Raw genomic sequence first — 27753 nt, forward strand, 5'->3', positions numbered from 1 at the left:
TGTTTTGGTACAAAGTACATTTTGGAGCTTCACCTTGTGCTATATTATAGCTATAATTATTGTTATACGCTAGCATGTGGTAAAGGAGAGTCACAGTTGTGACGTATTATCAAAAATATTTATTAAATGCCTGTAGAACACACTGCAACATTCGTAGAGTACATTTTACCGTTAAGAAGACTATATTTGGCCCCAGTAAACAATAAAGTTGAAGTCTCAGAGTAAATTTTACACTCAATTTAATTCTGAATATTTTACTCTCAAATTTTGCTGTGGACCGTGAGCAAATATAATCCCAGACTCAGACACTCGCATGCAGTCTTGCCCACATCCGACACCATCACGCCAGTCCCCTCTTAAAGGCACGTAGCGAACACATATCAACTCAAATCAACTCAACTTTTTTGATAGAGCGCTTTAAAAAATGACCTCAACTGAAACAAAGCGCTGATCATAAAAGTACAATATTGTTGAAAGAAATTTATTTATTTATTTATTTATTTATTTAGTCGAGCTTGGAGTTGCCCCAAAATCTGCATTCGCTGTTCGTTTTGACATTAATCAATGAGTCCTGAATGAGTTACTAATAGCACTTTTGCTGAAAAGCACGTCATAGTCTAAAAAAAATGAAAAATTTAATTTGATTCCAAATGGTAAATGTAGTCCACTTATACCGTACACTGGCAATAGTAGAATCCAGGATGGGGTTTTTTTTCCCCCTCTTTGGTCCCATTTCTAAATCCATCCCCGTCATGTTATACCAACCTCATCCCATGTAAAGCTAAGCTAGTTGGGCTCTCAGGTGTAACATCCAAGTTTGCAAAGTCCCTTTCATTTGTTGCTAAGACGGAGTATTGACTAACTGCTTAAATGTTGAATTTAATGCTCATTAGCCGCCCAAATATTCCCTGCATCCTCACGCAAACATCTGGACGTCTGCTCAAATGTAGCCCATACGTACCTTTCACACTTGTGCCATCCCAACATTCCTCTCTGACGACAACTATATGATAGGACCAGTTCCAACTCCATTCTGAAAATTCAATTCAAATCAGCTCTGATAAATTCTCTTATAGCGCTGAGACTCGAATTTATCCCCCATCAATGAACAGAAGTTCATTCGGTGATGACTTAATATTGTTTTGTTTTTTTTGCCCCAGATTACAAGTAGATAAGCCACCACCCTTGAAATGTGATTAATCATGTAACAAAAAATGGTTGGAGTTGTATCTATCTTGACACTTTTTGCTTATAAAACATTTTACCTCGGCAGTTGTGCAACACTTTGCATAACTGACCCTGCAAGTGAGTGTGCAGGCGGTTGAGGCCTAAATGCTGTTCAAGTCACTTGCGGGATATGAGGTTGCTGATGCCGTTCTTTCTGCTAGTAGAGATCCTACGTAAAAGCCAAGTATATGTTTGAGGGACACATGAGGTTCACAAGGTGTCCTATGAGCAAAGTGTACCACATTTCATTCCTTCAATTTTCTGGGGAACTCACCCCTTGGGCGAGGAGTGACGAACTGCCAGGGTGTTGGAAAGCTGCCCTCTCTCGTCTCACTCGTGATGTGTGCTTAGTGGACCAGGTTGATTCTTGAGGAAAATCAGGTTGATGTTTTGGACGTCATTACTACCAAAATAACATTTGACAACAGCGAATTAAATCACAAATAGATTTCATGTGTCCCAAAATGTATTTTGGACACTTATTAAAATACTACATATAAAATTCTAGCAGGTTATTGAGACATTTTAAGTTTTTTTGTTGTTTTTCATTTTGACCTAGAAAGCTTGCTCAATACCATTTACCATATGTTGTCATTTATAGCTATGATATTAAAAAAAAAAAAATCCCCCATGCTGAACCTCACCCTTTATTCAGAAATATTGTTAGATATATTACATGTTCTAATTATGAAAACCTCACGTGCAAGTGGGAAAAAAACAAGATATGAAATCAGTGCAAACAATTTATCTAGAAAAGGTTACTTGCATCTTTGATTTAACAAAAAATCTGTAGTAAATTGTTGATCAGTTTTAATTAGAAAGAAAATCAGAAGAAAGGTTTTGTACAAAAGTTTTCCGCATGACAATTTAAGTAAGTAAAAATAATTTCCTTCTTCATAAAAATGTATGAATTGTAATTTTCTTCTCTTTTTTTTTTTTTTTTTAGGCAATGGGGGAAACTAAGTGTTGATGGGCACAGAGTGAGTGGTGTGGTGGGGGCGCGAATTGTTTTCTGCTTGCCACTGGGGGGGTGTAACTGAAAATAATTGAGAAGCACTGCCTTCGTGAGTCGAGAGTGTTAGTATGTTTGAGATCTCGTTTGTATTTTCCTCCTTGGTGACGTGGCACATCTATTTTTCCTCTTGTGACATCATCGCCACCCGCCATCGTCGCCTGCATTAGTCCGGCCGTTGCCATGACGGCTCACCAGGATGCCACCCCCAATCAAAGTTCTTCTCCTTGGTTCGCCATCCCATTTTGTTCCCCTTTTAGTCCTTTCACCTTCACGATACGCTCATATCTCTCATCCTCTTTGTGAAATGTTTTTGATTCCAGCAAGAATAGGAATTAGAGTTTGTTTGTTTTTAAGATTGATTCAAATGAATTTAACACGCACAATGTACAATTGAGAACAGTAAAAAAAAAAAAAAATAATGGGGACAAAAATGAAGTTATAAATCATACTATGAGAACGATAATAAGTCAGAAAAGATGCACATGCACTTGATATTTGTACATTATACTGGTCTGTGATACTCAATTGGTGCATTGGAACTTACCATTGCCTTATTTGCTGTATTTTACAACGTTCATATTACTTAACAGTTGTCCAATATATTACCGGACTAAAATGAGGCTTTCAGATTATTGTATGCTGAAAAGAAAAAAAAGGTTGAAATTTAATTTTTGTTGTACTTTTCCAGTTATGATTTTTTTCCCTGCTGAGATTTGCCTATTGCATCACAGTGACTGTAATTACTTGATGAACTAGTTAAGATTACCACGGTTGTTACTTGTGGTTTGTTTCTGTATTTAGTAAGATTTCCAATTATAGCTGTCCTGTAAAAGCGGGGAAAAGATTACGAAAGTTATGAAAGTTTGAAACTCGCATTCTTCAAAACGGGTCATAGATAAAATCTCATCCCCCGATTGACTTTTCCATGAAGTCGCTGGCCGGAATTGGTGCGTTTTGCATTGTCTTGTTAATAGTCATAACTTTCTTCATCTTTGTCACAGGAAAAAATCCTTATATCACTGGAATCTGTCGAATAATGCTAACTCTGAAATTGTACACGCATACCTAAAGCAAGTTAGCCATCTTTATTTGCACCAGTAGCAAGTCTTGCGTATTAATTTCACCAATGTTGGACTCACTCACTCTTGTCGCTGGTTGCAAATGTTCATTACAAAAAAAAGCATTACATTGATATGTTAATGTTACCTTGAATATCTCAAAGATTGGGTATTTTGGGTAGGTAGCCGAAAGCTAGTAAAATATTATTATATTTACATCCGTGTCGAATGGCAGACAACGGACTAGTTTGCCGAATGGCGTAAGAATACGTAGTCACGTGGCAGAAAAAGGCACGCTCAGGTGCCCGCGCGTTTATCATTTTTTATCTGATTGTTTTATATTCACGACTTAGATGTGTTTTTCAAACAATTAGTTGGTTGAGCACTCTAAATTGTCCCGAGATATGATTGTCAACCCGAAGAAAGCTGGGATCGGCTCCAGCACTCCCCGCGACCCTAGTGAGGAGAATTAGTAGAGATAATGGATGGATGGATTTCATCCTCACTTTGAGACACTTTAAACATGAAACCATGTGTAGTTTTGTTTATACGTATCACACACCGTACGTGTTTTCAAAGTTTTTTTGTTATTACCTCGATGAAAGTAGGTCGCAATTTAGATCCTAGGATGAGAACATTTTAGGATCACTGCTATCGATAGGTCGAACTGCGTGTACATGCGAACATCGTGTACGTGTGTGTGTGCGTGAGCTTGGTGCGTGTCACGGGTTCTTGGCACAGTTTCCACAAGGGTTAGTCATTTCTTTCGTAAGGTCCTTACATACACACACACACGCACACACCCCAGCAGGAGGTGAGTGTGCTAATTAGCGTGTTGCTCCCCTCCCAGTGTGTAGGCGTGAACAGCATCTCTCTGTTTTTTGCATTCTGAGTGAGTGAACATAACATGTTTTCCTCCCACCATGTCATATACACCTGTTGGTTTTGCGAAGTCGCGACTTCTGTGCAGTCTCTAACAACTTATCACTTTGGACTCGCTTCACATTCGGTCTTTAACGCAAAACTGATCTTGATGTTTTCTTGAAGGAGTTACGGGAGGAGCAAACGTTGATCTTATCAGCCTAATCAATCAATCAAGGGGTGAGAATGTAACTCTTACTTCCCCTTAACATGAATTGATTTTTCATATTACATTGATTATTCAAACAATAAATCGTGCCGAATTTCTCCGCTCAGTTAACGGTTTGAGTTTTGCTTGTGACTATTCTGGTTTGATGTGTAACCAAAATGAAAACCCGGCAGGTAGGTTAAGACAAGTTGTGAGGTTGAAAAAAGATGGAAACTCAATCAAAGGCATTACACAAACATTGGCCATATCTTTGTAGAAGTGCAAACAATTAGAATTTTAACTGGTTAGATTTTTGTAAACATTAGCTCATGTACAAAAATGTTCTGGAACACAATTTCAGTTAAACTATTTAATTATAGGAGAATAAGGAACAAAAAGGGTAAAAGATGACACGATGTAAAATTTCTTAAAATATGCAGAACATTTATGTGAATCAACAACCCACCAACCAATATACCGATAACAAATAATCAACACACTTCAGGAGACAACTGAAAAATTAGAAAGCACTGAGAACACGAATGATTTTAATACATTGTGTAAGTCATATCCGACTTGTGCAAAAAGCACATATTCAAGCAGGTGTGGGCAAACTACGGCCTGGGGGCCAAATGCGGCCCGTTAAACCTTTTAATCTGGCCCGCCAAACTTGAAAAAAATTAAATGATTAAAGCTTGTTAATGTTTTATTTTCTAACTACTCTGGTGTGTCAAAGACAGATATTTTGTTGTAATGCTTTTGTTCATTTTCATTTAAAATTCAACATTTTTTTTCTCTGAGGCAAGGTTACCAAAACACTCCATCCCTCTGCTCCTGGTCTGGCACCAATTCAAGGTTTGCCCACCCCTGTATTATCACCATGAAAATAATGAACTACAAAAAATAAAGTGTAAATCTTAAAGTTTGTGCGCTTTCCCAAGTCGCCAGCCTCGTTCTCGAAGTACAGTACGTCCGGACAGCGCTTTTACATTTTGTATGATCAAGTTCAATGGTTTGTGAAGCACCTCCAGGCACTGATGATGCCATTTTAGCTTGATAAGGTTTGGTTTTGCCCGTCAAAGATGGTTGGAGGCTTGTGGTGAAGTCATTCAAAGCTACTGCAGCTTCTCTGTGTTTCCCGCATGTTTCTGTTCGCAGCGACAGCATTGGAAAGAGCGTGCGTGACGATCTAGTTTGAATCAGGCTGCGAGACTGAAAAGTATTGAGACCAAAATAATTCAATATCTTCACTAGATTTAGTATCGAGGTATCAATAAGATGACAGTGGGTCACATGCTTGAATGCATTTCTGGCTAAGAATGTGAATGAAAATATGTCCCGTTTAAGTTGCTGACCGACTTTATTTATGGAACTGTATGTTTTGTTACTAATAATGCGGTCTTCCAAGTTGCGTGTCGGATCCTGGAGTTGGCGTTACTGTTCCGGTAATTTTGGAAGGGGATGTACTGGATGCATGTTGATAAGGAGCTGCACTGAGTGCTGAGTGGGAGGTGATACAGTAACACCAGTTGGTCTACATACTGGCACACCAGACTACCAGGTCACGCTGTGTGCGTGTGTTCGTTTGAGTGTGAGCTGCAGTCAGAGCGGTTATCAAATCAACAGTTATGCTTACTATTGAGTCACACTTATCACTGTCATGCTGGTTGGTTTAATATCAGATGGTAATCTTTCACCCTTGACTCATTTATTAGTTTTGTTCAGATTTGATGTGGTCATTTTGTAAAACAAAATTTCCACATCTCTTACGTTTGAAATTATGTAATGCAAAGTCCATCATGAAACAATTCATTTACTTTTCGGGCATAGTATTAAGTAACAGTATAACAAGTTATATACATTTATATAACATATTATATAATATTGTAATAATTAATGTAATAAATAATGTAAGAATGATTGTGTGGAAAAAAACTCTCTCCCCACAACCATTATGACATGTATGACTACAATGTGGTGCCAGCGGAAAACCCCACCTCCACAGAATAATAATAATTTCACCTCCCTTCTGGTATCCATCCGCCAAGAACCAAGCAGTAACCTCGAACAAACGAACATAAACACAACGCTCCATATGCTTTTTTTTTTTTTTTTTTGTGAACTCCTTTCCTTTCCATTCCATTTGGCGTCTGCTGAGGCCTGCACTGCACCGAGCGAAATTCACCCCTTCATTCCTGCCCAAACCCAAAAGAAATGTCCTTTGCAAAGCCTTATTTAAGTCAGTTTAGGCATTTTGTGGCAAAAGATGAATCCCTTTTTGAAAGGAATTGACTATTAGTTAGTCGAAAGATTGTTACATGTGCTCATTGTGTGGGTGCATATCTCTTGTGTGCTGTCATAAATTGAAATGTGAGCACTCCTTCCTCGTGGAGGCGGGGCTATATAATTGTGCTAGTGTGGCAAAGGTGAACATGTGCGCTGTAATGACTTACCAGCCATTCCGACCCCCCTTCACTTTGCTGTTGTCACCGCCTCTTCCTCCACTTTCTGGCTTGGCGGCCCCTCCCCCCTACTGCAATACGCTTTGTGTGTGCGTGTGTTTGTATATATATATATATATATATATATTAAAGCGTTAACTCAGGTGATTAATCCAAATTTTTTTAACTCAGTTCAATATTTTAACTCGGTTAACTTACTTTGATTTACTTAAAAATAATTTGCATACTTTACAAACATTGTGCAATTTCAGCTGTTTATCTTCAGCATGTCTCAGAACAAAACAAGCACTGTTATCAAGTTAGCACTGGGCCTTGCAAACCAACACTGCTGGAGTGTGGTGTTTGTAGGCAGTTTTGAGAAATGTTTCGGAGAGAAATGCCTGTAAACATGTCTCCATTTAGATCGTATTCAAGAATCAAAGAACGCTATTAGAACAGTCTTTGAATTAAATATACTTCATATTTGGTGATTTTGCATCAATTTCAAGATATTATTCAATTAAATATCTGTTACTAGCTTTGCGAAAAATAGTAGTTGAAAAATGTGATTAATCCGATTAATCATGGATTTTTTCGTGATTAATTACTTAAAAAGAAATTCATCACTTGACAGCACTAGTATATATGTATATATAATGTGTGTGTCTGTTCCCATTTGAACCCTTAACCTTGTTACCTAAGGCAGTCTCTGGAGTGGGTGTGGTTTGCTGACATCACATCCCTGTATCAGTATGCCGTTGGGCGGGGAGTAGGGGGAGCAGCAGCAGGAGGAGGAAGCCAGCTGGGAGGTTTCCTGCACGCGGCAGGCCCGGGCCGCTTTCAGCGACCGATGGTTTTGTAATTGTCCCAATGGCCTTCTGCCTGGTGGCAATACTGCCGGTAGAGGCTTGGGGCTGGAAACACTTGTAACCCCCGTCCGAGCTCATGAATGTACGGAACTAGAGTGTGTGGAGTAGAAGTGGAAGAAGCATGGATTTGTCTGAGTAGTTGAAACCACATGATATGGGTGAGGAGGTGTCATTTTCAGAACGGGTTTATTGAGTCTTCACTGGCTTTTGTTTTGTTTCTTACCTTCTCTCCCTTAATCTCTTCTGTTATCTTCTTGTCAATTTATGTTTGCTCGTGAGTTGAAGGTGGAATAGCAGGATGGGTTTGTCACCCTGACCCAAATGTGGTGCAGTGCCACCTCTTAACTGAGTGCACTTCAGAGGTTTCATAAGCCTTGTTACGGAATAGATGCCCTTGTTCCAAAAAGATGTTTGAGTTAATCTACCTAACAAAATCAAGAAAGTTTTACCAATTGCCTCAATTAAGTGTTTTGTAACTGTGACATTATTAATAAGTGACGGACATATTAACTGTCATCACACTAAAACCAGAGTTATGTACATTCTGTTTACCATACGAGATCGTGTCACTTCTTCACATAATCAGAACAGCAGAGTACACACAACCTATTTGTCAGGAGCCCTGAATTAACCACCTTTAGTGGGTCACTGTTCTGTATAAACGCCACTAACATGGAATGTAGTGGGGACAAAACCTTTCTTAAACTTTTCTGCCTTTGGAGGAAAGTACTGAGCCTGCATCACACGTGTGTAAATGGGGACTCTCAGAATGGCGGTGACGATTCACGTTTGATTCTCCTGCTACGTTGAGCGTCACAATTAACGTCCGTATTTGATGCTTCCCCCCAGGTACGGCTGCTGACATCACATATCCTGTTGTCCAATCGTAAGATGCTGTGTTGTTGTGTAAAAGCACAGGCAGTTGCAACAATAACCTGCCTTCATTCGTTTCTGAGTGAAAAGCAAAAGTGGCTTAATGCAAGACCTTACGTTTACGATTGTGGCATATTTATTTATTTATTTTTTATATAATAGGCTAATGTTGGCCCACAGAACACTTATCTCCTGCAGTTAAATATGTAAAGCTGCATGTTACACTGCACACTTGTGTGCGCACATAGCAAAGTGCAATCTTGCGGAATTGAAGAAAGACTGAAGTCAAGTGTTTTTGTTTGCTTCTGTTTCTGTTTCTGCATGCGATTCTTACCGTAGAATTCAGTAGGAAGTACTCAAACTAAGCATTGTTATTATTATGGTTGGTCTCATTTCTAGGAATGTGACAAAATTCTAGGAAAAAAACACGTGAGTCAGACCAAAAAACAATCATGGCTGTCATAAAAATAGTCTTTATTTTTCCAAATTACAACATGTCACAGTGGTAAGCCATGTTTTTTTTTGTTTTAATATTCCAGTTACACAGGGCATCAATCACCAACCAACTGACCACCAATCCCCCAAGCCTTAACAACAATACATTACATACACTGTAAGTGTACACTGTGGGTGCAGTACGCAAAATTAAATATTTACTCTTCAGCCCGGTCGGAATTTCTAATTAGATTTTTTTTATCAGTTGCCTTACCAGGATAAAGGTGAAATAATTAATACATTTTTTAATGATTTTTTTTTAAGTATGCAAATTGGAACAGCTCCAAATTCTGGTGTACTCCAGTCCTGTGCGTGGTGGTTATGTGCATTGCGAATTTGTGGCCAATGGTCAAAACTGTATTTTAAAAAGCATATTTTTATTTTATTTGAAGCCCTTTCACACTAATAAATGAAAACAAGAGAAATCACAGTTTCATTACACAAGCCACAAGTCTTGTGCTTGTTGCTTTCCAATGAAGCAGCATACATTTTGAAATGTTTTTGAGTTTGTTTTATATATATATATATATACATATATATATATATATATATATATATATACAGTATATTTAAAACACTCATGAAACAGGGGGGAAATTACTTCCTTACACTTCTATAAATTCTTTCAAGCAAACCTGAAACTCCTTGTATGTCCTTTTTCTACTAAAAACAGTGTTGCGTTTTGTACGAAACCCTTTCTTTCAAGAAGAGACTTGAATGTGTGGGCGTCTCCTTCTGTCTCGGGGTGTGTGGCAGGTCAGAGTGATGTGCGGTCAGCCGTAGTAGTCCCCCCTAACTGGGCCCCGCCTCCAGCATGAGGGGGTTATGTAAGTTTTTCAGCTGCCAGCCCTCCTTCCTGTCTCTGCCTCATATTGACATTGTTATTGAAAGCCGCACACAGAGTGGGCCAGCCAGTAGTCAGTGAGTCAGTCAGTCACTGTGGCAGTAGTGCTCTCGAAAGGCTCCGTGTAAAACAAGCTGACGGACAGACATCCACGCCTCCTGTGGACTTTCTTAAGGCTTCTAGCTGTGTCTGTAGGGTAGCAGGTCAAGGCATTTAAAGCAGGAGTTAGAGAGCGAAGTAGGAGAGGAGGCGAAGAGCCACAAAGAGCAGAGCAGCCCTTTTCTTCACTCCAAAGTCATGCTGCTCCTGGACGAAGCCGAGTCGTTCACAGGTAGGTGACTCGAACGTCACACTCTTGTCGCAAGACTGGGATGGAGCAAGTTTGTGAGGGGAAAAGTATTGAAGGGTAAATGAGATTTTGCATTTATGGAATGATTGAAAAGACAGAATGAGCGAACCGGTTTGGACTTTGAAAGGCTTTTTTCTCAAATGCAACTCAGCTGTATCTGAATGCTATCATGGGACAAGAAAAATGTCAGTATTTTGCGAGGGGTTTTGGTGAGGGAAACCCACTCAGGTACAGAGAGCCTCAAAATCTCAGCAGTCTGAAGAGTATGCTTTGGTAATTGGCTGACGATCGTGAAGTTACTTAACAGTGTTGTGTAACACTGGATCCATATCTACTTAAACATTCAACGTCCCTGTCACCTTTTTCTTCTTACCCTTCCCTCTCTCAATTTCCTTTTCTCGTCAGTGCCTCCACACTCCTTTTTTATCCCCTCTTCAGGCATTTTTTACTCGGATGATTTTTATGCTCGTCCCACGTGCACCCGGCTGGCTCTCCCGAGTTGTCCTCTCACAGCCACGATCTGATTGGCTGTTTCTAGGGTTACTTTAAGCAATGCCTGCGTGTGATTGGCTGTTGTGAGCTTGCTTGGGCCATGCTGGAAATGTGCGCCTTTGAAGGCAGGAAAACATGGTTCATCAGACCAGTGGGTTAGCGGGGTAAGCGTGCACGCGGCGGGCGCCCAAGTCTACTTTGGATGAATAAAGAGAGTCATTTTTGTGAAAAGCTTTCACAGATCTTAACAGTTGGATTTTCGTAAAGCAACGATGCATGTCTCTTTATTAGGCTGCCAGGATGGCCGAGTGGTCTAAGGCGCCGCGTTCCGGTCCCAGTCTCCCCAAGAGGCCTGGGTTCGAATCTCGAATTTCCCCATTGTGGGACTAATAAAGGCAATATTATTATTATTATTATTATTGACAAGTCATTTTCAATTTAAAACCGTTTACACACAGTCCCACCTATGGACAAATTCAAGAGTTCAACAAAACCTAAATTGCATGGTTTTGTGATGTGGGACAAGACTGAGGAAAGCCACACAAACAAAGGGACAACCTGCTACATGCAAACTCACAGGAATGTTGAGACGCAATCCCGAAGCTCCGAATTGTGAGGCTGACGTGTTAACCAGTCGGCAACCGTGCTACCCACTTGCAGTACTGTCGACCCCTTTCCAGGCCTGTTTCTGCTCAATTTTAACACTTACGGAACGATACATCATGCATTGCACCTGCATTGACATTCACGGATTATATTATATGGAATTGTGTTGGTATGATCTAATATGGTATGATATGATGTGGTGTAATAGGGTGTGGTTTGATACGATATCCGGGATGATGGGATGTAATATGCTGCGTTATGCTACATTAAACTGTTCAGCGTGCTCCTATGTTGTAATCTATGATGTGGTATTAGAACTGCATTTTACTCGACCCAATAGAGAGCAGCCCAAGTTTGGGAAATTCCGCTTCATACAAAGTTACTTTTTGTTCAGGACCACTTAATGGCGTTTTGTTTTGTACACTGTGTCACTCATGTTGACCTGAATGTAGCACACAATTCCTTTTGTTGAAATAATTACAAGCGCTAAGTCTACATTTACAAATAAATAAATAAAAATCACATTTGTCTACCGCAGTGTTGTTTCTAATGCGCCGTGTGTGGTATTGAGGAAAGGATGAAAGAACACCCTGTTCTCCTTACACCTATTGTGGATGATGTGTGTGTTTTCTTTCACTTGTGTGTGTGTGTGTTGCAGTTGCCCATTAATAATAAAGTGTGTATGAGGCTAAGAAATATTCACAGTTCGAAATGGAGCTTTTAACGGCGGCGCCGAGATATCTGTGCTGCACTTCTGACACAGCTTGGCTGTAATTGGCTGCAGCATGCCGAGAAGGAACAAGTTGTCCTATTCGTAAAACAGCGCGACGGTCTGAGTTGAATGCAGGGAGCACATGAAGTCTGACTGCTTTCATGAGACTTCACCGCGGTAGATGCATTCTGCCATCATACAGCTGCTGGTACCCCGAATGTCCTTTTAATTTGAGTATTGTAGTGTGCGCATTGCATGTCTATGATTCTCTCATCTCACTCGCTCTCATCCTCCTCTTCCTCCCCTACAGCAGCACTGACATACTGGCCTACAATCGGCTCCAACTCACTTCACCTGCTCCCTATCACACTGTCACGCGTGTGCACGTGTGGTCTTTCTGTCGTTTTCCGGTTTTGAGTTTCTTGTTGAAATCTCTGGTGCCTCTTCACCCATGCATCCCGGCTAGAGGATTTCTTAACTCACCTGCTTACACGCTAATAAAAGCAGAATTAATACCTCATTGAGCAAAGGCAGTTATACAAGTGTTTGTTTGTGTGTGTGCGTGTGTGCGTCTGTTTGAGCGTGTGCATTTTTTTTTGTCTTTCGTAAGGCAAGTTACGTAACCCATTTTATCTTGGTATGTCCAAGAGCATGATTTTACAGACTGGCCAATCACAGTGCTGCACAGACTCCAGATCACTTTCTTTCCAGCGCACATTAGAATTTTCTTCCCCGTTTATGTATCCATTATGTGCTATTTTTTGTAGCTGTCTCCTTAAACACTGCTTTTAAGGGAATCAAAAATTATGCTTTGATTAACAAACAGCGCATAAAGTTGGCATTGTCTTATTTTATCGTATACAATTGTGCGCGAACAACAACACGACACCTCATGTTAGTTCATGAATTTAATTCACTAAAAATCACAAATTTATTAAGCTGTCATTGATTAGAATGTTGCAGACACGTTCCCACCCCAAGCCGTTCCAACTGCCATCAGAGAAAACGCTTTCATACGTACCAAAAGCTAATGACTGTGGTTTAATCTTTCCTAAACTCTGTTCCAAGTCAAAGGTCTAAGAGCCATGAATAATACATGATTAAAAATACATATTAAAACAAGAAACAATGAGCTGACTAGACGGTTTAATAGGTGGAAATTAATGTGCAGACTAACATACGTTTGTGGCTGGCAGGCTTTCTTTGGCAACAGTTTATTAGCGTGATCTATTTTTAACAAAACAGGTCTATGCAAATTGGACAACTACTGAGGTTAGCGTCCGTTGCAACGGTTGTATTGTATAAGCAACGTCGATACAGTAACTTATTTTTGCAATGAGCATGTTTTAGGGAAATGCACTGAAAATCAACTTGCGAAGTAAATATTCACATTTCCAGTTTCACGATACTGTCAAATGGCCACACGTGTGGAGCAGAGTTTTGTCAGCAACAAAAAATATTAGGAATAAAATAAAATACAAAATCTAGAGATTTACTAGTCTCGCATCGCATGACTAGATTCTAAACGTATTCAAACGTCTCAAATTTTGGGGTGAAAATGACACAATTCAAGGGTAGCCTTGAGTCCTAATGCGAAGCTCATTGCTTTTTCCCTTATCATAACTGCTGTAGTGATTGGGGAGTTTGCCAGATTTACAAGAACGGTGTTGGAAACAGAAACATAACTTCCCTTGTGGACCTCCGTGTTGACGGGTCAGGTCATTTTTAAAAGGCTTTTTAAAATTGCGTTAAGTGGTTGTCATCGTCTCAGTAATAACCGCCTCCTGTCCTGTTCTGTTAAAAGCGCCTTGCAACTCTGTGCGTCAAGTTTACAACATTAGTTTTACCGTTGTTGTTGTTTGTTTGTTTTTTTTACTAATTTAAATGATCCACTTCTTAGAACAACCGCAACAAATAAGTCTGACTTGGATGACAACTTTTCAACAGAAGAGTGTGAAAGAGAACACATTAAGACACACTCACATGCAGTATGTGCCACTGTTTTATTGTGTCAAAAGTCAGGATGGTGTGCGTGTGTGTGTGTATGCGCATACAGTTCTTGTGAACGCGGTGGTTGTGTAACAGCCACAGGCAACAGTTATATAAGCACCCTCTCACGTCCACCTTGGCGTCGCTGGCGTTAAGAGAGTACCGTTCTGTCTGAAACTTGTGAGACAGTATGTATGCGCAAATGCCAGTAAGGACGCAAAGTTCAAAAGGCCATCCTCATGTGTGAAGCCGTCTCTGGAGACAGTGGCGTCTTCAGCACCTTCACATTCATCTGTGAACCGATGCCTTGTCATGACACGTTGACGAGTTTTAACAATATGACGTCGGTCTGTATGAGCAGTCTGTAATGGACTTGAATCTGCCCAATCATGCATTTTGAAAGAAGTTGGAAGATGCACTCTTAACATGCAGAATGAAGCTCTTCTGACATGTCTCCTGTTGGTTCAAAACGCGGCTGCTTGACTCTGAGTGGTACTCGTAAGAGGGAGCACATAATTCATATTCTATTCATATTCCTTCAAACCATTCAGTTGTATGGTATTTATGGATCCTGCCGGGAACAGTAAAGCATACAATTGCCCAACATGTCTTAATAAGATGCAACATTATGGATGAAGTGTACAGAAAATAAGAGGTCTATCCAACTCCTTACTGGATTTAAAAAAAAGGGATGTCTGATCCCTCATGCAAACATCAAAGCGTTAATGAGGAATGATGAATAGACATAAAGTGAAGACGAGGACAAAAAAAAAAAAACGAGATTAGAATGTTACGTTACAGCAAACTGGCAAATATTGTAATTGGAGCAGGCTCGTCCAACTAGATGTGCAAATCCGAAGTGTTTCTGCAGGTGTTACACAATGTATGTTGAATTAACTGGACAAGGACAAGTACCTTTTTTTTTTAATCCAAGAACTAAACATAATAGTCAGGAAATGATTTGGTAGATTATTACTTGGTTATAAATATTACACAGATCTGAGTATGCAAGTTACATCCAACAATCTGGAACCAAACTATTGAACTTTGATTATTGCAAAAATTTTCCAGTTACAGTATTTTATGCCAGTCATTTCCCTTTCCTCTTCTTCGAATGACTGGGTTTTGTTTATTTTTTTTTGTTTTATTTTATTTATAAAAAAAAATTTTTAGTAAATAGCTGTTATTATCTGCCTATGCAAAGGCAGTTGAGAAAAAGATAAATCAACCGTCCACGTATTGCATCACTTATGAGAAAGTGGAGATTCGTGAGAAAATAGGAGACGACTTTCTTTGGAGAGGAAGTTAGAAGAGGGGCCTGAGGGTACTTTGTGTAATAGTTTCAATGGGTGGAATCAAGACTACGATTGCAAGGAGATTATTAAATAAGTCTATCTAATGGCTCCTGTCAACCCGGATTACCTTGGTTTAAAAAAACGTAAACATTTAAAGAACTAGTACAGGATCGTTTGGGCTTTTTGTTTGGTCTAATCGGAGTTGAATGAAATATCCTTCTAAACTGCTTTGGTAGAGGCACAAGGGTTAACTTACATTTGTTTAGTGATAAAGACAAGATCATGACAACCTGATATCTTGAATAAACGATCATTTGTAAGCGTGCACAAAAAGCTGAAGACCTCCATGTGGTGACATAAGAGATGTCCTGGCTTGTCTAATATTACAGACCACTAAAGTAGTGATGTGGGGTCACCTTAGCTTGTTGTAAGCCAGTCCACATGATAGTGAAGTTGCTGTTTTTAAGCTTCATTTAGTACCTATTGTTGCTTAATTTGGATTTCACTTGTTAACCTTTTTTTTGTAAGTTATATTTACATAGCATCTTTCAAGAAACCCTTAATGTTCATCAAGTAGATTTGTGCTATCTCACTTGAAGTTATGTATTGATTGCCATTTTTGTTACAGTTTGGAACCAGTACAATTTTGGTCAAGATAAAAAAAAAATTTTAAAAACTACTTTTCCCACTAAGGTTTTAGCGACTGACATAGTGACAACTTCTGTGTAAGTAGCGTGGGTTATTTGTCTCGTTATGTTCCCAGGCAAGCAGTCCAAACTGTAGTCCGCCTTTCACCCAGAGTCAGCTGGCAAAGGCTCCGGCTCACTGCGACCCAGAATTGGATCAGTGCTATAGAAAATGGATTGATGGTAAAACCTCCTTGGATTGCGCCCAATTGGGGCAGTGACCCTCCAGAACCAGCATATTGAACTGTTGTAACAAACATGCTGCTGCATGTGGAAGTTGACGCATAGTATTTTAATGCACATTGCTGTCACCTCGAGGACTGGAGTAGAGTACCATCAGCTGGCACATTGTGGAGGGTTTTCCCATCAAAACAGACAAACATGCTCTTGTATTGATGCAGAAACAAAATAAATAATAACACAATAAAGGAAAGTTGCAACTTTCAAACAAACCACATTGGAGCGTTTAAAAATGGCAAGAAGTGCTTTCATGTGTTTGTGATTCAATGTTATGTAAGAAGCCGGTTGCAAACGCTCCCGTCACAGTATGTATTCCACTGCTTTTGAAGCAGCTCGGGAAACTCCCAGTGCAGATTACAATCTGTACTCATCTCTTCTGCGAATGCACACAACATGAACTGTTTCAATCAAATAGTGCTTTTGAAAGGCAACAGCTTTTGTCCACCGAGGAAATAAAAAGTGCAGCGCTCGACACCCCTCAATCTCCGCCGACAATTTTGAGTGAAAGCCACTTGTTTGACACATGTGTACATAAAGAGCACAACTTGTGGTTTTGTGTTCTTCAACCCTCTACCGAGAAGTTACGTAAACCCTAAACATATACCTCACCCCTCCCCTGTGATGAAGCTGCGGACCAAACTGTAACGTTTCCTCTAAGTACATCGCGCATCATCACAGGAAAACTGGGATGTTTAATTTATATATATATATATATAGATATATATATATATAGATATATATATAGATATATATATATATATAGATATATATATAGATATAGATATATATAGATATAGAGAGAGAGAGAGAGAGAGAGAGAGAGAGAGAGAGAGAGAGAGATTTTTTTACTGAAGGATGGAACAAGGGGCTGACAGAGCGTTGTAATGTGTGCGCGATATGTTTATGCTGACGCATTATGTCTTTGCCATATCTCAGACTGAGATAACAAAACCTGTGTCCTTTGCTGAAACGATATCGGAGTGCACACAAAGAGCGGTCTCATCTTTCATTCCCACTCCGAGCGTACTTGTAACTGTCATTTGAAGAACATGTTCTGAAGTAATGTCACGCATTTCTCCACCCGCAAAATCCCAAATCTATCTGATGTCATGATAAAACTGCTATAGTTTACAGGCAATGTTTTCAGTCACATTTAATCATAAATCTAATACAAGTGTGGAAATAAATTAACCGCTGTTAATGAATAGTAAAGCTTAAACAATGCATGTTGTACTCACAATCATACTCTTGACTTTATTATGCAGAACAGCCGGGACAGAAACATTTCAACCTCAATATCACCACTATTAAATTCAGTCGAAAAATACTTTAATGTTGATATTACTTTATTTTGCTTCCTATCAACAGGGATTTCTCTAATGAATTGGTTTGAAATTCTAGTGCCTGCATATATTCGCATTTCCCCCTGCATGCGCGCACGCACACACATCACTGAGACAGACCGCCGTTATTTAAGCGCCCGCATTCTGTTTGATTATGTATCATGGACAGTATATGTGTTTTGTGCTAATTGTTTTCCAAGGCAGCTTGCCACGGAGTGTCTGCACACGTTCTTATCATCATGTGGATATATCCTCCCCGTAACTGAATATACCAAGTGTTATAAACATCCAAAGTTGCCATGACGAACAACACTGTTTGTATTGGCAGCACAACATCATTTTGTGCCGTCATCCCTGGCAGATTCCGGGCACAGCTTGTTCTTGTGTATATTTCCTGTTTTTCATTTCGTAATCCGTCCATATTTATGATCCCGCGCTTACATAAAGCCGAGATCTGGTACAGTGTGTCTCTGGAAGACCAACTGAAAAGGGAGGAGTGTAGCAAAATGCGAGCGCTGAAAAAGTAAAGCGAAAATCGATTCCAGGTGGGTTGGAGGTAGAAGCAAAAACAATCACGCATGGGAAAAAAAAAAAAAAGCTTTTAGTCTGTTTTTGAAATCTGACTGCATGCTTCGGGTGGATCGGCACAACTGACTTGGAAATGTTCTGACGATTCATATCTTTTTTTCTGAGCTTTGATTAATGGGTGTGTCACTGTGAGTGTTAAACAATTGTGAGGATCTTGGCAACAGACTTTATTAATGCAAACACAAACTTGAGTGCTCAACGAGGGATATCCCAATCTTGATTATGCCAAGACATCCATTTTATCTATTAGAAAAACCTCACGGGACATCACCAAGCAAAAATGTCAGAAATGCGTCAATGTTTAATGTTATGTCTTCTATTGTATAGTCTAATATCAACCTGCCACAGGGACAACGGATGCAAATTAGCCATTGGCTATAATCTGGCATATTTTCGCGAAACTGTTTGATTAATATGCACTGTCCCTGTATACTTTCAAAAATAAATAAATACAAAAAACATGAGCTCAATTAGCCTACAATTGGCATTTATTTTCAAATTCAAACCAGTCTCTTTTAATGTTTGAACGCCCTCCTCATATCTGACAATGCTTACAGAATTGACAAATACAACTCATGTTGTGTCTCAGGACTGTGTGTGGCCTCGACTGATACTGAGAACAGCATTTGGGAATGCTCTTGAGAGATGTTTAACTGTGGTCCCCCTTTTGTTCCTCAGATCAGTCCCACTGCGCCTCCTTCAGCTCAGAGAATGAGGCTCAGGGAGGCGACACGGCGACATGGCAGCGTACCCCTCCACCGTCTACCTCACCTTCAGGGGGGACGCCAGCCAACGCTCCCTCCTCACAGCCTGCTTCGAGACCCCACTCTGGGGTCTCTGGCCAAAGGTCAACCCCGCCCTCCACTCTGACAGGAAATAGAAAGAGGAGCTCCAAACCCTCGCACATGAGACGTAACATTCGGTAAGCAAATTCGATTCCAGAGATGTACCTGATTTGATTGAGACTTTATTTTTGGGCTTGAATATTTGAACATTGTGTCTCCTGCGGTTGTACACTTTGGTATTAAGGGGGAAAAAAATTATGCGACAAATTCATTCAACAACTTCAAGGGTTTCATTCTGTTTGTTTCCATGGTCCACGAAAGACATGCAACTCATATTTAATGTCTGTTAATCATCCAATCAAGTTTCATCTCAATGTAATCCAGATTGCGAGACTACCTTTGCCTTGTAGAACTGCAACATGTTTTTTAATTAATTTTATTTCAGATGTATTTCTTATTTAATTATACTATATATATATATTTATATCTATATATATATATATATATATATATATATATATATATAATTTAATTAATTTAATTGATATATTTCATTACATTTAATTTAAATTATATTTCCACTGGAGAGAGGAGCTCTCCAATCTCGTTGTACACTGAGTACAATGACAATAAAGGGCATTCTGATTCTGACTGCACCTTTGATTTTATTTTTGGGTGACAAATGCTGAAGGCGAAGGTCTCATTGAGTTCCGCTTTTGTTATCGTAGGAAGTTACTGAGGGAACAGCAGCTGGAAGCAGTCACCAAAAGTGCTCAGCAGGAGGAGCTACAGAGAAGACGACGCCTGGATGACCAGAGAAAGCAAGATTTCCCCATACCGCTGCTGCCTGAATACCAAACTGGTGTGTCTTCGGCCGGAATCTTATATCCATTCATGTTCAGTACTCGCATTGCCAGTAACCAAACTTACACATAAATGGACGACCACCATTTTATTATCCATACAAGCTTTGAAGTGTGACCACATTTGGGTAAGAATGTGAATACAAAGCATTGATCTATTGCGCTTTTTTTTGCCAATCCTTTTGTTCAGGTGATGTAACAAAGCATGTGTCATCATCATCATCAGTGTCGCAGCAGGAGTTGAGACAGGACGTCATCTGCTTGGAGTCCAGTAGCACTGGCGCATGTCAGGACATCAAGACCAACATACGTGCCTCCAACACTGAGCGCACACACAAAGCAGGTCAGCGAGACACACACGCATGCGCAGAGTGTGAAAGGGAACTGGCCCTCTTTCGGGACTGCTCAGCTACCACTACTTTTCTGTACCCGCATTACTATCCGTCCAGCTATCGCGGATGTGTTCATTACGGCTGCAGGTGAGCTCGAGACGTTCTCAGCTGACTTTGAGTGAGAGGTGTGGTCGACCCTAGACAGGTTGCCAGCCTGTCACTGGGGACTAATAATACAAGTAATTCCAAAATCTATATGTAATATATATATCCCCAATTTATTTTATTTTTTTTACACAATTTGCGTCAGGAAAATCCATTAGAATCAGAAAATGTATTTTAATTTATCTGAACTGAATTGAATCTTTATATTTTTAAAATGTATCGTATCGATCGCACGTTATGTATCGTAATGTGTATCAAACTGTGTTTTATGCGAGATGCACACCGGGTATGAATCGATATAAATGAATTTGATGTTACCTGACGATTTGTTATGACTTTAAATTTGGTTAACATGTAGAGCTTTTACAATAATGTTGTCACAAACCAGTATTGGAAGTGCCCCATGATTATTTTGTACTATTATTTTACCATGCTGTGTATACAGTGTGTGTGTGGCATAGTAATTACATTGTCGACATGTTAATTGTCGCAATACGTTGTGTTGTGTTACTCTTAAATTAATCAAATTGAGCGAATGAGCTCACCCACTCGCATCGCATCGCCTCAAACGTGTCAATCGTGACTTTCGCCGGCCTTCATTGACTTTATGTAATCACGTCATGAGGATAGCTCAACTCGCGTTCGAGCGGACCGCCGCACGACACGCAAATAAAGCATTATAATGACATGAGAGGGAGCTAAGTTGCTTGGTGAAGAATCTTACTCAATCATAGCTCATCCCCAAATACAGTAAAATTTTCAATTCCAGGCTGCTGGAGTAGCTTGAGCGACGACAGTTGGCCTCAAGGACCTTTTGCACTTTGTCCTTAGACTGTTAAGTGGGCTAGTAGGTCAGGTGCTTGTAGAAGGTCAGAATGAGCTGCGGGGAGCACCCAGCTGGGACGTTATCCCTCCGACTGGATAGATGTGAATCTTGCACATGCTTGTCGCGCCTTAAATCCTTTAATGGGCCGGATGCTGATTGTTGAAATGCCTGGCCAGATGATTGCTTTGCACAGCATAACAAACATGATAGGAGTCTGCAAAACATATCTAGTTGTTTCAGTGCGAATGAAGACGCTAGAATGACCTTTGAACAAATACATTTTAATAGAATAATGACCTTAGAGGTGACAGCCTGAGCACAATAACTTGCTTATACATTTTAATGGCACACATTAATATTTTTTTGTGTTAAGTTTAACATTGTAGCAGACATTTTCTGCGCACATCACTATGACCACTTTGATAAAAGTTGCATCAAATGTTCGTGTTGTACAAGGATTATATTCCTTTTTTGTGATAAGTTGTAGTTGTAGCTTTTTTTTTTACTTTTTTGATACCTCAATTGGTTCCATGCAGTATAGTATACTGAGGACACTGTTGAAATTAAAAATCTCTCAATGTCATTGTCTCTGTAAAGAGTGAGTGAATATTTGATGCAGCTCTTGCTTTGGAAATCTTGGAAATCATATGTACTACGGTACATCAGAAGTTATTCCAAATGTCCGCAAGGTACATTTTGTACACTTGCCGCATTTTCAAAGTCACTATTTCACAGGCACATGTGCACACACTTTAGCGCACACTCAGTTTGAGAGTGGCACACAGATAAATTGTGTTTTTAGGAACCAGAAAAGACAACAGGAACAAAGGGGAAGGGGCAGTGTTTAAAGGAGGATGTTATAGGAGGAGTAGATCAGAGCAATAAAGCTGGCTAATCCCAGTTGGGAGCCAGAAAAGGGAGAGCCGCACACACACGCACGCACACCCCCACGCGCAGCGCACCACCGTGGCACAGTGACATTTCTAGTTAAGGTTGCATAACCAGTCTCCCCCCGCTACTCTAATCCTACTTGTATAACCAGACATTCATTGCAGTTATATAAGCGAGTTCTCTCGCTTCATCTCGGCCCTCTCGCTCGCCCTTATTTTTGTACACACACTAACATACTGACACACACTCACACACATCTCCTCTTCCCGTCGTGCCCTCACAGGCTGCCAGCTTGTGTAATACCAATAATTTCATGTTCTTTTTCTTCTTCCTCTTTAAGTGGGGATGTCGATCTTGTAGCCACGCAAACGCACCCATCTCCACGCACAACAACGTTATCGTCGTCTCCCTTACCTAATTACTGTTCTTAGGGGTACTCCTGATATGTGCTCAATCATGTTACATAATTGCCCTCACATTTAATTAGAATTGTTATTATAGTTAGTTTTAGATGTAAATCAAGGTAACATTGTGTCAAGCTTTTTATCTTGAGTTTGCAATAAAACCTTCACTCTCTCCATGTAGTATCGCCATATATTTGTACTTCAGAACGTCTTCAGAAATAAATCCAGTGCTCAACCGTTCATGCAATTTCCGACAAAATTCCAGTGAGAACAGATTTTCTTCGCTCCCTCACGGCTCTCTCCGTCTCCTTTGTAGGTGCGAATAATCTGAGCCAGAGTGAGGACAACACTATCGGTAGAGACTCCGCCCACCATGATATAGAGCGTGAGCAAAGTGGCATGCACGTCAACGACGACTTCAATCACCCGGATGACCAAGGACGGGTGCTGGTCAACTTGAACCATCCGGCAACAGACAAAGATATTTTCCTGTCACCTCAGCTGGCGCGAGCAGTGAAACCTCATCAGGTACCAATTGATACCCTACTTTGGATTTTTGAATTCTAAGGAAAGCCCGACTCAGGTTTGTGTTATTCACCTCAGATCGGTGGAATTCGTTTCCTGTACGACAACTTGGTGGAGTCGGTGGAGCGTTTTGGCAGCAGCAGCGGCTTCGGCTGCATCCTGGCCCACAGCATGGGCCTGGGCAAAACTCTGCAGGTCATCTCCTTCATCGACGTTCTCTTCAGATATACGAAGGCCCACACTGTTCTCGCCATCGTACCTGTAAGCACCTTCTGGAGTCAGTTTTTAAATATTGAATGAATCGTACATCCATCCATCCATTAATTCATGACTAAGATTCAGGTTTAAACTTCATCTGCAGCATTTCTGCGGAAAAATAGATGAGTCAAGTCGTATGTTCTCACATTCCTTCAAAGGGTGTGGGAACAGAAAGAATGTACAATACCTGATGAGGGCAAAAGCTAATTGGACGAAACAAAAAGCTGCGCTGGATGTAACACCCAACCTTGCATGTTTTCTCCCACAGGTGAACACATTGCAGAACTGGCTGGCCGAGTTTAACATGTGGGTCCCACAGGCCGAGGCCTTGCCCCCCGATAGCGACCATCGTCTGTTGAGACCTCGCAACTTCAAGGTTCACATCCTCAACGACGAACACAAGTGAGTCAGGAGCCGAGTGCAGAATGTGAAAGAAAAGCATGGAATGTGTTACCAAACCTTTGGCCTGCCATCTGATGCTACCACAGTGTACAGCTGTTTCCATTGTGTGTGTGTGTGTGTATGTGCTCACATATTCTTGGTGTGTGTGTGTGTGTATATGGTCGGGGGAGGTGAAAGTTGACTTTTTCTTGCGTGTGCAGTGTCATATATTTATTTCCTCTACCATTAACCTTTGGTCCACATTTGAATGTTGAATATGGTGTTGTTTTAAGGCAATATGCAATAAAGAAGTCCGGTATTTGCTGTGCTTACCCAGAAACACGACATCGAGGGCCAAGGTGGTGGAGAACTGGGCCCAGGATGGGGGTGTTCTGCTGATGGGCTATGAGATGTACCGCCTCTTGTCGCTCAAGAAGAACTTTGTGTCTGGGAGGAAGAAGAAGAGCAAGAAAGCCGCGGGGTCTGTCGCAAATGACCTGGATGAGGAGGTCCGGCAACAGAAGTTGCTCATAGGTGGGGGAGGTGAAACGGGGAGCGGATGAAGAGGCGGAATCAAATAAAATGATTTCAAATTGGAAATTCTCTTCCTCCAGCTATCGAGAGAGCCGTGGCCAGGCCTGGTCCTGACGTGGTGATTTGTGATGAGGGCCATCGCATTAAAAACTGCCACGCCAGCACCTCTCTGGCCCTGAAGAACATCCGAACTAAGCGCCGTGTGGTCTTGACAGGATATCCACTACAGAACAATCTGATGGAGTACTGGTGCATGGTTGACTTTGTTCGGCCTGACTTCCTCGGTAAATCAATTATTTTATTATTGTATTTCTGTTGCGTATTCTTGGGGTTGTTATTCAGAGTGGATCCGCAAAACGTTTTTCAGAATGTATGTCTATATTTCAGGTTCACGGCAAGAATTCAGCAACATGTTTGAGCGTCCCATTCTGAACGGACAGTGCGTGGACAGCACACCCCAGGACATCCAGTTGATGAGGTACAGGAGCCACGTGCTGCACAGCCTGCTGGAGGGCTTCGTGCAGAGGTGAGATAGCTGCCATGCCTGAATAGTCACACAGGCACTATGAGATTTGTCAAACTCACTTAGTAAACAAACATTGAGAGAGGGGGGGGGGGGGACCTTCCGACAACAATTCTTTTTTACAATTGGATTCCCTTGTTGGAACTAATTATTGTTTGAATTTTTCCAAATTTGCTAGAAACGCTCCAATGGAAGTTTCACAGAAATAAAAATATACAACAGGAAATGACAAAGTGACAGTTGTGAGCTTTAATCAATTTATTTCGTTGAAAAATGAACAGTGAATAAAATAATCACATTCCCCATCAGGACCACTCCCAAGGGCCTTGTTTAAATAAAATTTAGTCACTCGCACAGACCTCCCATACAGTACCCATATATTTCCATTTCACGCAATTTTTCCAAATGTTGCACCCCCACGTATACAGTGGACCCCCTCTATTCGCTTAGTAATCGGCCCAAAAGTGAAAATATGCGTAGAAATGATGAAGAGTTATAAATGCATTGAAAGAAATGTTGACTTTTTTTAAACCCTCCCATTTTATTGAAAAAAAAATAAATAAGAAACTGGTAAACCGCCCTATAAGCATTTCCCACAGAATTGAGGGTTGGCTCCCCACCCGAAAATACGTAATTTTTCTAAATATTTGAAAACAAATCCATAGATAGCTGATTCCGTGGGTGCAGAACAACTGCTATGATTGGGTCCAATGTTCCGATAAAAATGAGCACATGTTGGTTGCACCGAGGTTATCTCCAACTTAGTTAGCGTCGCTATTTTTTAATGCGACCATCAATGTGCTGGCATCAAACTGAATCCAATTTAATATCATAAAAAGAACTGACAGAAAGTCAGATCTCAAAGTACATTTCCTTTTAAAAAGAACATATTCTGACTCTTGCGTTTTAGACGAGGCCATGATGTGCTGAAGGACCAGCTGCCCTCTAAGGAGGAGCATGTGATCCTGGTGCGTTTGTCTCCACTGCAAAGGGCGCTCTACACGGAGTTCATGAACCGCTTCAGAGAAGCGGGAAACACAGGCTGGCTCAGCCTCAACCCGCTCAAAGCCTTCTGCGTATGCTGCAAGGTGAGGCAAAAGACGTTTTCACGCATAGTTTAGAGTGCCTAGAAACCAAATGTGCTCCAGCTAGCAACTTTTGGAGGCTGACCATGCTAAGTGGGGTTTGTAATTTAGAGAGTTCCAGGAACTTTGGAGAATGCGTCTTCAGAGCAACACATACCTGATTGGAATATTTTTGTTACAGTATCTACAGGAGCCAAGAAATTAATGTTCCAGGAACTTTGGGTCTTAAGCCAGTCGTGTATATTACTCTATGTACTTTTGTTAATGGTGAAAATGAATATCAACTATATCATTTCAATTGTATGCTTAAGGATCACCCTCAAACTAAATGAGGTCACATGAGAGAAAAATGGAATATAAATAACCTGTGCATGTCTGATGAAGTCGTTTTACTCTGTGCTTCTTCTTCACCCTCCTTTTTAAGATTTGGAACCATCCAGATGTGCTCTATGAGGCCTTACAGAAGGAAAACCTGGCCAGTGACCAGGACTCTGACCTTGACGATATAACCTCTGCTGCACCTACACGATGTCCCACTGCAGCCAACAATCAGAAGCCAAAACCTTTAGAAAACCCGAACCCAATTGGGGGACTGAGTCTCAATCATTTGCAGGAGAGGGCCAATCAGGTCATCACATATGAATGGGTAAGGTCCTAAATGGGCATCAGAATTGTTTGTTTTTTTTGTTTGTTTTTTCCTTGAGGCCGCATCTTTTATAACAATTATCTTTTTTTAGATTAAAGTATGTAATTGTTAGATAATCAGCATTCCTTTTTTGTTGTTGTTAAAAACATTTTAAAAATGAGGTCATTTTTACATAATCCCATGTGTACGTGCATGGTAGCAAAAACCTCAAAAGTTTTGCTAGGGCTAAAAATAAATGACCTATTTGCCCACAGAGCCCCAGAAAGTAAGTTGGAGACATCAGCATGTCATGTTTTGTTGCTCCATTTATGATTTTCGGAGGGGGCTTTTGTGTGACTGAGCGTCCCCTCAACATTTTACTCTAATTCTAACGAGTACAACCTCAGAATCAGTTGTCATCCGAGGTTTCACTGTACTGTATGAGTTTTGATCACCATGTTTGCTCAAGCTCTAATCAGTCTCATGGCAACAAACATTTAAAGCAAATCGTAGTTGCTTAACTGACAATTCATAAATAATATGTAATGACTCTTAAACGCTCCCACAGGCGAAGGACATAATGTGTGATTACAAGCCCGGCGTCCTGGAGAATTCTGCAAAAATGGTGCTGCTCTTCCACCTGATTGAGGAGAGTGTCGCAAAAGGGGATAAACTTCTTGTTTTCAGGTAAAAGGCTGAAGAATAAATCTCTGAAAATGACATTTTGAATGCTTGAAGTGTTTGTCCCTTGTACAGATGTTATAACCGAGTCTTTCATTTCTGTGTCCTGCAGTCAGAGTTTGTCAACTCTAACCGTGATTGAGGATTTTTTGGCAAAGAGGCCAGTACCGCGTTCTCCCAACACCTCCAGCAAAGACACAGCAAGCCAAAACTGGGTCCGAAATCGCCACTATTACAGTGAGTGGTGTTGTTTTAATACTGTTTGTGCTCAGTGTCTGGGACTTTGGAGTAATATTTACCAGAAGAGTGAGCAGTTTATTTTGAATGAAACGCTGATGTTTCGGTGTGAGAGCTACATTTTGGTTATTAGAAAGAATTCTGGCTCTTATACTCAAATCATGCACTAAATTTTAATGCATGCCGTTGTCCTTCGTGTACTTGTAATGAGCACTGCCACCTTCTGGTTCTTTACAGGCAGGCCTAATTTGGATCACCTCATCTAGATCGTTCATTCATTCCTCCCACAATATCAAATGCAAAAATGCACTTTTCTCAACACCATGCGTAGAGTTTTGTTTGGATTTTGTATAAGATGTGAAAGAGCAAAAGGGTATATTTCGATTGAAAGTGACCAACATAAAAAAAGCAATATTAAGGAATCCTATAATAAAGTACAGTATGAGT

General features: G+C 40.5%; 1 protein-coding gene across 3 annotated transcripts in view; it reads left to right on the forward strand.

Moving 5' to 3' along the window:
* The window catches only part of LOC148340155 (helicase ARIP4-like), a 46956-nt gene that overhangs the window by 12743 nt on the left and 6460 nt on the right, over positions 1-27753 (forward strand). For 2 of the 3 annotated variants that reach the window (XM_088289843.1, XM_088289844.1), the window contains exons 3-15: positions 18870-19113; positions 19705-19838; positions 20030-20182; positions 22774-22985; positions 23061-23243; positions 23509-23642; positions 23959-24155; positions 24236-24439; positions 24543-24681; positions 25589-25766; positions 26188-26409; positions 26957-27075; positions 27182-27306. In XM_088289843.1, the coding sequence (XP_088145969.1) occupies positions 18870-19113; positions 19705-19838; positions 20030-20182; positions 22774-22985; positions 23061-23243; positions 23509-23642; positions 23959-24155; positions 24236-24439; positions 24543-24681; positions 25589-25766; positions 26188-26409; positions 26957-27075; positions 27182-27306 (2244 nt within the window). Of the gene's footprint in view, positions 1-9918; positions 10223-18869; positions 19114-19704; positions 19839-20029; positions 20183-22773; positions 22986-23060; positions 23244-23508; positions 23643-23958; positions 24156-24235; positions 24440-24542; positions 24682-25588; positions 25767-26187; positions 26410-26956; positions 27076-27181; positions 27307-27753 lie in introns of those variants that run through there. The other variant, XM_088289845.1, reaches the window with a different exon arrangement.

Source organism: Idiotropiscis lumnitzeri, chromosome 3, assembly GCF_059441095.1.
Source record: "Idiotropiscis lumnitzeri isolate Australia: NSW breed Sydney's pygmy pipehorse chromosome 3, RoL_Ilum_1.0, whole genome shotgun sequence".
Taxonomy (NCBI): Eukaryota; Metazoa; Chordata; class Actinopteri; order Syngnathiformes; family Syngnathidae; genus Idiotropiscis; species Idiotropiscis lumnitzeri.